Consider the following 12,066-nt stretch of genomic DNA (forward strand, 5'->3'; position numbering starts at 1 on the left):
AATGTTGTAGTTTTCTAATGGGTATAATAAAGGTTCTGTATCTGTGAGTGTCTGTCATTGACAACCAAACGGAGGTTTATTTCCGAATTGCCCTCGTATTTTAAAGCAGGAGGGGGAATCTTGAATCAGTGAGTCAGATACATCCCATCTTTAATGCCGTCCAGCTCAGGCAAGTTCATGGTGCTTGTTTTCCAAAAGAGAATGCTCCCCCCCAAAAAAAGAGGTAGAGCACTGAAAGTATTCCAGTTCCAAGTACAAGTCCTTGAAGTACGACAACAATTGGCCCCAGAGTATCTGTTATTAAACTAGAGTCACATGGGATTTTACAGTCTTTTCTTGCCACAGTTATTAAGCAAATCACTGCAGTTGTTAAATGAGCCTTGCAGTTGTTATGTGAGTGGAGCTTCGCCCCCCCCTTTGACTTTGCTTGTCAGAAACCAATTGGGAAACTTGCAAATGGCGATCACATGAGCCCAGGATGCTAAAACTATCCTAAATACACCCAGGTTGTCAAACGCCCACATTTTGATCACACAACCGTGGGAATGCTGTGAAGGTCATAAGTGGGAGAACCATGTCATAAGTTACTTCTTCATTGCCATTGTTGAAAGATCACTAAACAAGGATTGCCTGTATTGTTCAGTTCAGGGGTCTTCCAACTTGGCCCTTTTATGACTTGTGGACTTCAACTCCCAGAATTCCTCAGCCAGGCACGCTGGCTGAGGAATTCTGGGAGTTGAAGTCCACAAGTCATAAGAGGGCCAAGTTGGAAGACCTCTGGTTTAGTTGCTGTATCCAAGCAGCATAACTTTCCTGTTCCCTGAAAGAGCAGGTGCGTTTCTTTAGCTTCCTCACATTCCAGGGTTAGCTGTAGGTTGGCTTCACACACTGCACTAAGCCAAAAGATGACTTTTTTGGTTTAGTATGTTGTGTGAACTCTGTCATAGTGGCTAAACCATGGATAAGACAACTACTATTTATGCAGTTATAGGTATCTTAAGGCCTCCAGCACTACATGAAACTACCAGATCTGATTGCAACTTCAAAGATCTGAATACTACAACAATAAAAAGTTGTTTTACAGTGACTGGCTTTTTGGGGTGGGAAATTCACAGGACAAATATTGTAAACCCTAAAATTTAAAATTAAACTTAAAAAGTCTTTCTTGAATTGAGCACATCTTCATGGACCTGTCTGCGAACTTTTCTTGACAACAGTTCAAAAATGGTATTGCCTTATTTAGAGATTTTTTTTAGTGACTCCCCCATCTAAATATTAACTTGTTCTGATCCTACTTAGGTTTTTTTCCCCATGGAGCAAAGTGGATTTCCCATTCCTTGTCGATAGGTAAATCCACTCTAATGGGTACTCAGTTAATCATTGTTTAAGCATATAGCAATAAAGGTAATCTTCAACTTACAAATATAACAACAACAATGACAATGTCAACAATAATGACAACAACAACAACAACAACAATAATAATAATAATAATGTTGGAAGGCACCTTGGAGGCCATCTAGTCCAACCCCCTGCTCAGGCAGGAAACCCTATAGTATACCATTTGAGACAAATGGCTGTCCAGTCTCTTCTTAAAAACCTCCAGTGTTGGAGCATTCACAGCTTCTGGAGGCAGGTTGTTCCACTGGTTAATTGTTCTGTCAGGAAATTTCTCCTTAGTTCTAGGTTGCTTCTCTCTTTGGTTAGTTTCCATCTGTTGTTTCTTGTCCTGCCTTCAGGTGCTTTGGAAAATAGCTTGGCTCCCTCTTCTATGTGGCAGCCCCTGAGATATCAGAACACTGCTATCATGTTCCCCCTCGTCCTTCTCTTGATTAAAGTAGACATACCCAATTCCAGCAACTGTTCCTTATGTGTTTTAGCCTCCAGTCCCCTGATCATCTTTGTTGCTTGTTATGTACTGGGCTCATTAGTAATACCACGTGGGTTGCTGGAGCAGCTAACGGCTCTCCAGCAACCCAGACTACAAGTCTCCAGTGCCACTATCCCTAGGCGGCAATGGTTGCTTCAAACCTATTGGCTGCCACGTAGGGGCTAGACTATATATTGCGGCTAGTTGCAGCCATTTCCTCAGTACAGATTCTGCAAGAAATAAGCTATGAGTTTTCCTGTACTCATTTACCTTGTCTTCATTCCTGTGCCAAAGAACCCGCTACACAACACTGGCGATGAAGGTGGGATCCTGCTTCCCTGAAAAAGAGCTGATGTCTACGAGGGGAAGGCAGTGCACGCCGGAGGAAAAAGGCATTTCTCCCCCCCCCCCCAAGGTCGGCTAGCAAGCTACACTAGCGACCTCGTGCTCAGTGAACTCATTCCCAGAGCCTGGGAAGCAGGATTCGGAAGAAAATGCAGGAACCAGCAAAGACAGAATGCTGAAGGTCGGGAGAGAATTCGAGAATTCGATGTGAAGCACCCAGAGGAATGGCCATCATATGTGTCCCAGGTAGAAAACTACCTCTGGGCAAATCAGATCGCGGAAGAAGGACTGAAGGCCGCAATGCTACTCTGCTTGTGCGGCCCAGCAACCTTTGATTTGGCCAAGACCTTTTTTGCTCCGACACCGATAGAATCGGTCTCCTATGCAGACCTCAGAAAGAAGCTAACTGAACATTTCCAGCCCAAGATGTCTGAAACGGCTTGGAGGTTCAAGTTTGACCAGAGAGTGCAGCAACCTGGTGAATCAGCTTCAGAATTCATCGCGGGCCTGAGGCAGGCCGCTCGCCTATGCAAATTCTCAAACTTAGAGGAGAGACTTTGAGACCGGCTCGTCTGTGGCCTACAGAACCGAACGCTTCAACAGAGACTCTTTGCCAGACAGAACTTAATGTTTTCAGAAGCACAAGATGAAGTAATGGCCAACGAAGCCGCTGGAAGCGCAGTTCAAACAGTACAGCCTGCCCAAACGATAAAGCATGAAGAAACAGTCCACAACAAGGACACCAAATGCACCAAAGAATCTTCCGAGGAAGAAGAGCCTGGAATCAACAGACTCCAAAAGCAACCCAACACGCAACAGCGCAACAGCCAGCAGCAAGAGAACACTTACAAGGCAGTTCTCTTTCCTAGATGTAAAGGGTGCGGCGGCAACCATTTTCACGCCCATTGCAGATTCCGATCAGCCACTTGCGGAAGGATAGGCCACATTGCAGTGGTTTGCAGAGCCCGCCAGAGAGACCGGCCACCCAAACACCAGTCGGAAGAACCAACTAGGAGAGGTACTAGGGCCCAGGGTCTGGTTAGTGTGGGGTTTTTCAGAAGCCGAAGAAGCGTGTGCCACACCGGGGCCCGACGCCCCCTCAAACCTAAACTCAGACTCTTGGTAGAGCTATAAGGAGTTCCATGTAAGATGGAATTGGACTCTGGCTCTGCAGTTTCAATTATTTCTCAAGACACTTTTAACTTCATGTGTAGGTGCAGTAACAATTGGGCCAAACTAAGGCCCTCAGACATAATCCTAACTGACTTTCAAAATGCTCAATTTAAAGTTAAGGGATGAGCCACTTTGACGGTAAAATTTAAGGGGTTTTATGGGCACCTGGATGTCATAGTAGTAGGGGGCCAGAGAACGAGTCTCATTGGACTTGATTGGTTTGATGCCTTAGGTATTCAGATTACTGGTATCAACTGGACACAAACTGAAGACCTTGCATCAGTATGTGAGGACTATGCAGATGTTTTTGATTCAGCCCTAGGAACATACACAGGCCCACCTATCTCATTTAAGGTAGATCCCAATGTAGTTCCAATCAGGGTTAAGCCTTGAAGGGTCCCCTTTGCCTTAAAACATAAAATTGATTCAGAAATTGATAAGCTTGTAGAACAGGGTGTTTTACAGCCTGTTGATGGTGGGGAGTGGAAAACTCCTATAGTCACTCCACTTAAAGCCAACGGGGAAATTCACATTTGCGCTGACTATAAATGCACTCTAAATAAAGCCCTCAAGCAACACGCTTACATGGTACCTGTGGTCAACCACATTTTAGCCTCCTTGCAAGGGGGTACTATCTTTGCTAAACTTGATTTAGCACAGGCCTATCAACAATTGCCGGTTGATGAGGCCACAGCAGTGGCTCAGACGATCGTGACTCACAGGGAGGCTTTCAAAGTTAAACACTTACAGTTTGGAGTCAGTGTTGCACCTGGCATTTTCCAGGGAATCATGGAGCATACACTTAAGGGTATTCAGGGCGTCTGCCCTTATTTTGATGATGTTCTTATTGCCGGGGAATCCCCAGAAGTACTAGCCAGTAGGCTCAGAGCTGTTTTGCAGAGGCTTCGTGAAGCAGACCTCAAATTAAAAAAGAGCAAGTGTAGTATTGGGGTTCCTTCAACAGAATTCCTGGGTTTCCGAATTGATGCTAACGGCATTCACCCTGCTGATTCTAAAGTGAAGGCTGTTAAAATGGCTCCTAGTCCCAGATCCAAAGGAGAGCTACAAGCATTCTTGGGCCTCTAAACTTCTATCACACATTTCTACCTCATAAGGCCGCACTAGCAGAGTCCCTCCACAGGCTTTTAGATAAGAAAGCTCCATGGAAATGGACTAAATTACATGAAAAAAGTTTCCAGGACTTAAAAGCACTTTTGTCAGAAAATTCCACTGTAACTCACTACAAAGAGTCTAACCAGTATGTCTTGCATGTGATGCATCTCCCTATGGGGTGGGGGTAGTTTTAAGTCACATAGAAAGGAATGGAACACAGGTTCCTATAGCATTTACTGAAGGACATTGTCCTCTGCTGAGCACAACTATGCTCAGATTGACAAAGAGGCCCTAGCCATTGTTGCTGGAATAAAAAAATTCCATGACTATTTATATGGCAGGGACTTCATGGTCTTTACAGACCACAAACCTCTGTTGGGACTTTTCACAACAGACAAACAAACCCCCCACATACTGTCACCAAGAATGCTGAGATGGTCTATTTTTCTATCTGCATACACTTTTAAATTGATTCACAAACCGGGTAAAGAAATGGGCCATGCTGATGGCCTCAGCAGACTACCACTGCCACTAATGGAACCAGCTCCAGCTCCAGCTGCTAGAATTCTGTCCATACTGGACCTACCTGAATTCCCCCTTCATGCGGGGGACATTGCTGCTGAAACTGCCACAGATAGAACACTTAGTAGAGTATTGTCATGGGTATACACAGGCTGGTTGGATAAAAGCCCAGGTTCTGAATTTCAGAACTATTTTGTCAGAAGGCATGAGTGATCTGCCCACAAGGGGTGCATTTTATGGGGAAACAGTCATAATTCCATCCTCCCTAAGAGACAGGGTTTTACAGTCATTACATGAAGGCCATCCAGGCATTGTCAGAATGAAAGCTTTAGCTAGAAGCTACCTTTGGTGGCCTGGCCTTGATAAGGACATTGAGGCACAAGTCCATGATTGTTATACATGCCAGCAATCAAGGCCTGAAATGCCACAGGCTCCAGTTCACAGGTGGGAGGAAACACACACTCCCTGGTTTAGGATTTACATAGACTACACTGAGCCTTTTCAGGGACAGCTCTTCCTTATAGTAGTGGATAGCCACTCAAAATGGCTGGAATTCCAGTTCCTAACATGACTACTGCTAGGACCATCCAGGTGCTGAGAAAACTCTTTGCCACACATGGGCTGCCAGATGTCTTAGTTTCAGACAATGGGGCCCAATTCACTGCTGCTGAATTTCAGGCCTTCCTTAGAGCTAATCTCATCAGACATGCAACGTCTGCGCCTTTTCATCTGTCTTCTAATGGTCAAGCTGAACACATGGTGAGGACAACGAAGGAATCACTCAAGCGCATTGTCACAGGTGACTGGCATCACAGATTGGCAGATTTTCTACTCTGCCAGCATTCTATGCCCTGCACTGCTACAGGCAAAAGTCCTGCAGAACTACGTTGGGGGAGGCGTTTGATCACTAAACTGGACAGGTTGCATCCAGATAGAGTGGTAGCAGAAGCCTCTCACCAAAACCCCCTAGGGGGCTGCAAATGGGCGATTGGGTTTGGGCCAGGAACTATGGTCATGGGAATCTGTGGGTTCCTGGTCAAATTACCAAAGCATCCGGGCCCCTGGAGGGAGGGTGAGTTGTCAGACGCCATATTGATCAACTCAGAAAACGGTTTCCAGAATGGCCACTAAGTGAGGACTGCATCATAAGTCCCTCCCAAGGTCCTCAAACCTGCGGCCAAGCCAGCCCTCACATGGACTCTCAAGACTTTTCCTTCATAACTGAGGAGGAACCAGAGGGAGAAGTGGGGAGTCCAGGAATGCAACTTGGATCCCCTAAAGGAGCAAGCCAACTGGACTTCAGCAACCGCTGTGCCTACTCTGCTGATCAGTCTGACTCTGGGGTGGGCCAACCTGGAGAGGCCAGCCAGAGAGCATCTAATCCCCTTGACTCAGGAGCACCAAGGGACACAGGTCTACCCAGCCCACTGGGTAAGCTGGTAGACCACAAAGTGACTGGAACTCCGAGATGTTCCACTAGAGCACACAAACCTCCTTCATATCTTGCTGATTACGTTGTAAAATAAAGAGCTATAATATTGTTGTATTGCAGCTTGCCACTGTACTACAGAAACTTGCGTTATGATGTTAACTGTCTAGCGTACTGTCAATGAAGGCATATTCATTCAGGTGCTATGATGTAACTGTCTAGTGTGCTGTCAATGAAGCTTATTCATTCAGACGTTGTTTAATAACATTGTAACCTACGGTATATGGTTTTTTTTCCTATTACTATTATTTAAGTTGTTTTGATATTGAGTCTTGATAATTGCATTAAAACTAACTTGTGTTAATATTGTCTAATCTAAGAGGGGAGGGGTGTTATGTACTGGGCTCATTAGTAATACCACGTGGGTTGCTGGAGCAACTAATGGCTCTCCAGCAACCCAGACTACAAGTCTCCAGTGCTACTATTGGCTATCCCTAGGCGGCAATGTTTGCTTCAAACCTATTGGCTGCCGCCTAGGGGCTAGACTATATATTGCGGCTAGTTGCAGCCATTTCCTCAGTACAGATTCTGCAAGAAATAAACTATGAGTTTTCCTGTACTCATTTACCTTGTCTTCATTCCCGCGCCAAAGAACCCGCTACACAACATTGCTCTTCTCTGTACTCTTTCTAGAGTCTCAACATCTTTTTTACATCGTGGTGACCAAAACTGGATGCAGTATTCCAAGTGTAGCCTTACCCAGTGTTGGGATTCAAATATGTGAACAACTGGTTCTCTATGTGGATGCCACTTCTGGAAGTCTATTCTGTTCCTGGGCAACAAAAAATTAGCTACTGGTTCTGCCGAACTGGTGCGAAGTGGCTGAATCCCACTACTGGCCTTACCAAGGCATTGTAAAGTGGTATTAACACTTCATGTGATCTTGATTCTATCCCTCTGTTAATGCAGCGTAGCACTGTGTTGGCTTTTTTGGCAGCTGCAGCACACTGCTGGCTCATATTTAAGTGATTCTCCACTAGGACTCCAAGATCCTTCTCACAGTTACTAGTACTGAGCAAGGTACCACCTATACCAGGGGTAGGCAACCTTGGCTCTTTTATGACTCATGGACTTCAACTCCCAGAATTCCTGAGCCAGCATGGCTCAGTTTGGAAACCTCTCCCTTTCTCCTCAGCATAGCTGGCTCAGGAATTCTGGGAGCTGAAGTCCATGAGTCATAAAAGAGCCAAGGTTGCCTACCCCTGACCTATACTATACCTGTGCATTTGGCTTTTCCTGCCTAAATGTAGAACCTTACTGTTTTCACCATTGAATTTCATAGTGACCATTCAAAGTTACAGTGACACTGGAAAAAGTGACTTACACCTGGTCCTCACACTTCTGACTGTCATAGCATCCTTACAGACAGACATAGGATCAAAAGTTGAATGCTTGGCAACCTCTTCTCTTGTCTCTCACCTAACCATGAGACTTGATTGATTTGATTATGTGCCATGGAGTTGGTATCAATCTTAGTGACTACATAGGAGAATCTGTGCTCAACTTGGTCCTTTAGTTTTTCCAACAAATAACACCTACCTTACAAGTAACTAATATAATTACACAATGAACTGGTTAATAGCTGTGCATCTTTGTTTTCCTCCTCTAACTCAGTGGCCATTAGGAGGGAAAATCATTTACAACTTCTGTTTTAGTATAACGGTGAGTAGATTTCAAATACTGCCGGTTGGATCTAATGTTTTTGATTAGGTCCCACGTATGAACCAGCTATGGCAGGCATTTCTATCTTGCAAATGAGGACAAGCACATCCTTAGCCTTGGGGTAATCATCGTAAAAACCAAGCTCTGTTCCTGGTATTCCTTAAATGTCCTTAAAAAAAGGTAAAGGTTCCCCCGCACATGTGTGCTAGTCGTTTCCGACTCTAGGGGCCGGTGCTCATCTCCGTTTCAAAGCTGAAGAGCCAGCGCTTGTCCGAGGACGTCTCCGTGTTCATGTGGCCGGCATGACTAGACGCCAAAGGCGCACAGAACGCTGTTACCTTCCCACCGTAGTGGTCCCTATTTTTCTACTTGCATTTTTATGTGCTTTCAAACTGCTAGGTTGGCAGAAGCTGGGACGAGTAACAGGCGCTCACTCTGTTACGCGGCACTCGGGATTTGACCCGCCAAACTGCCGACCTTCTGATCGACAAGCTCAGCGTCCTAAACCACTGAGCCACCGCGTCCCTTTTTAAATATCCTTAGGGGGGCAGAAATTTCTGGGTTTCTTTTATTATTATTATTATTATTTTATAGAGAAATGATTGGGTTTGGTTCTTTTTCATTTTAAGGGAGCTATTCCTGGATGTATTGGTTTCACGCTCACGACAACATCAAAATTCTGCATAACATTTGCAAATTGCACTGAGATCTCCAGCTAATCCTGATATTCTAGCTTCTATCCACCAGAAACACTTTATCTGTCAACTTGTCTTTGGGTATCCTATGTATTTGTTTCATTCTAGACAGTTTCTTTGTTTTTATTTAGGCTAAAGAACAAAATATATTTAACCATTCTGCCCCCCCCCCAAGTTGATGCTACAGTGGATTTCTGTTAATTGTTACTACTCACAGAGCTTTTTTTCCTAATTGGTCTAAAAAGTGCACAATTTTCACCAGATTCCAAAAAAAAATTAAAAATAAACCCTACTAGTATTTATCTTTTTATTCCCAATCTCCAGCAGAGTACTTTATTGTTGATATCCAAGAGGCTCCATGCCTGTCCTAAATGGGATAATGAGGCTTTTCAACAACCTTATAATAGCAACACAATGTAAAGATCACATTTATTTACATGCTATTAAAAGTTGCAACACCTCTTTTGAGTCAAGATCAACTCTTGTTTATTTTGCAATCTCGCTACTGCAGTGTTTCTCATCCTTGCCAATTTTAAACTGTATGGACTTCAGTTCCCAGAATTCCTCAGCCTCCATGGTTCACGCAACTTACAGCTGCCAAGATTGAGAAACACTGCAGTAATGTAATGTTCTTGTCAGTAATACAGAAGAGGCCGGCCATGCTTCCAAAGCATTCTTTTCAACTTCATCTAAATTACAACCATAGGATGTTCTGGAGAAGTCCCATCCAAGTATTGAGCAGGTCCAACCCTGCTTAGCTTTTTGAGTTCAGCTAGGATGGTGTTGTCATGCCATTAAAGTCAATAATGCTGGGGGGAAAATCACCAAATGACCTTGGAATACTTGGGTTCCCTCCCAGTGAGTATTCTGAACTGCTGAATGGGTCCCTAGAATATACGCTGTTCTTCTTGGCTATTTTTACCTATGGCTTCTGCAATGTCATACCTCTATTAAAAGTGGGAGAAATCTACATTAAGCCTAATGAAACCTCTTACCTATCATCAAAAGAGGTGGAGAAAACTGAAAGAGGACAAATATATATTTGTGTAAATTTGGACTTGCAAATTGGTCTGTACAATAATTTAAGCAAAAAATATAATCCATCTCAGTTGAATTTGGAAGAGAATAACTAGATGTTTCTGTGTATTGTTCTGCTTGGCTACCCAGCTGCTTAGTATGGATGGGTAATTTCAAGGCCATAGTTTTATCTTGAAACTGGACACATGCTGGAGGGATTTTCAACTAAGAGGGTACTCTCAAGTTGGGGTATATTAGCACCTTAATCTAGCAATTTGTTTGCTGAACAACTGCAAGCCTAAATGTACCCCAAATTCATCCTTTCAGTTGGGGTACAGTAGCACCCTAATCTAGCAATTTGTTTTCTGAACAACTGGAAGCCTAAAATTCAATATAATCCTTTCCTGTTCTTTTAAAGAACCCAAGAATTCTGTTTCTTACAATTTTTGTTCCTCTTACAGACTTCAGAAATGTAAAGAACTTATTTATATTTTTAAAAAACCCAATTCTATACTCAACTCTTTCTCTTCTGAACTGTTTAATTCCATTTCTTTCCGAGTATTTGAGATATCCCAAATTCTTAAATCTTTATTAAGGCAGGGTGTGCTTTTACCATCAACTAGTGGTTATTGAAAATATACTTTTTCCTTTTATCTGGAGTCTCTGCCTTTTTATTTCTCCTACCTCCTTTCAGGACATTTTCTTGCATATGATGGACGGTCCCTTTTTTCCTGTCTCACATCTGAAATGTCCATTCTTGTTTGTTAAAAAGCCTGCCTAGCAAGAAGTTCAACAGGCAATGGAAATACAGCCTGTCATGTAGCCATTAAAAGAGGCATGGCAGAACTTCTGCTTCTCCAGATATCACTAAGATATATCTCAACATGCTGGTTAAAGCTGTTGGGAGTTAAGAGTCCAACCACATATGGACAGCCACAGATTCCCACGTTAAGCTATCAGCACCCTTCAAGAGAGAGAAGAGTCCTGACCATAATATTATCAGTCTTTTTGACTGACAACTATTGTTTTAATCTAAGTTTCCACAATTTGATGATCTCCAGATTTATCAAAACTACAAGTTCCAGAATTTCCAGCCAGGATCCCCCTTTGTATCCCAGCACAAAGAAAAGGAAAAAGTAGAACTACCACCAGAACACAAGACAAGGAACAACGGATGGAAACTAATCAAGGAGAGAAGCAACGTGGAATTAAAGAGAAACTTCCTAACAGTGAGGACAATTAACCAGTGGAACAGCTTGCCTTCAGGAGTAGTGGGTGCTTCATCACTCGAGGTTTTAAAGACGAGACTGGACAGCCACTTGTCTGAAATGATATAGGGACTCCTGCTTGAGCAGGGGGCTGGACTAGAAGACCTCCAAGGTCCCTTCCAGCTCTATTCTGATTAATTGAGGTTAATTAATTAATTAATTGGGAAGATCAGTACATTAACTTCAGAGACCTCCTTTCTAATCACTAGGCCACTTTGTTTTTCAAATTACTTCTGGTTATCCTAGATCCCATATTCTGTGTCCACAGTTGGTGGCTTCCACACACTTCTTTCTTGAAATGCTAGCTGTGTGCCCCTATAGCTTGATTGTTCAAATTCTCTGCAAACATATTCTTCTTTCTCGATCAAGGATCCCCACTCCCTCAAGCCACAAGCTTCTAAATCTCCCTCAAACTGATAACCTCCACGAAGATGAGGACTACTGCTCACAGAATTCACAGCCACAGTAGCTAGGAAGTTGGGAACTACTGTACTGGTCCAGCCTACCTGGAGTATCTGAAACTAAAGTAGGCTCTCCTATCTTCTATGAGGATCTAGAATTCCTAGGTACTCCTCTGCAACCCAGAGTTCCATTATCTCACCGGATTTGCCCTTCAATCCCGATTGCCAGCAGAAGTATGATCCAGATTCTGCCTCCCATCTTTCGTCGGTTCAGTCCTTCTGCAGTTTCCAACAGGAATTCCTTCCGTGTGTCCTGACTGTACTCGGATTATTTTTCTTGGGGATGGAGAAGTATATTTGCACTGGCTGGGGAGTAGTGTTATTGCCTCGCCCATAAGGCCCAGGAATGTGGGTTGTAGATCCTGACTGGTTAGGACTGCTGGGGTTTACCGCCTCTATTCTATGTAATTATTGGGGTTCATATTTCAACTGGCTAAGAGCACCTGAGCAA

The 12,066-nt window shown here is 43.7% G+C and overlaps 1 protein-coding gene across 1 annotated transcript in view; it reads right to left on the reverse strand.

Moving 5' to 3' along the window:
- Window positions 1–11,814, reverse strand: part of LOC308676053 (cathepsin D-like) — a gene marked incomplete at both ends in the record, with an annotated part of 38,179 nt that extends 26,365 nt beyond the window's left edge. The window contains one exon of the mRNA XM_081341761.1: window positions 11,756–11,814. Within this exon, the coding sequence (XP_081197887.1) occupies window positions 11,756–11,814 (59 nt within the window). The remainder of the gene's footprint in view (window positions 1–11,755) is intronic.
- Between the last annotated feature and the right edge of the window lie 252 nt (window positions 11,815–12,066).

Source organism: Vipera berus (assembly GCF_964194415.1).
Source record: "Vipera berus genome assembly, chromosome: W".
In the NCBI taxonomy this organism is placed as follows: domain Eukaryota; kingdom Metazoa; phylum Chordata; class Lepidosauria; order Squamata; family Viperidae; genus Vipera; species Vipera berus.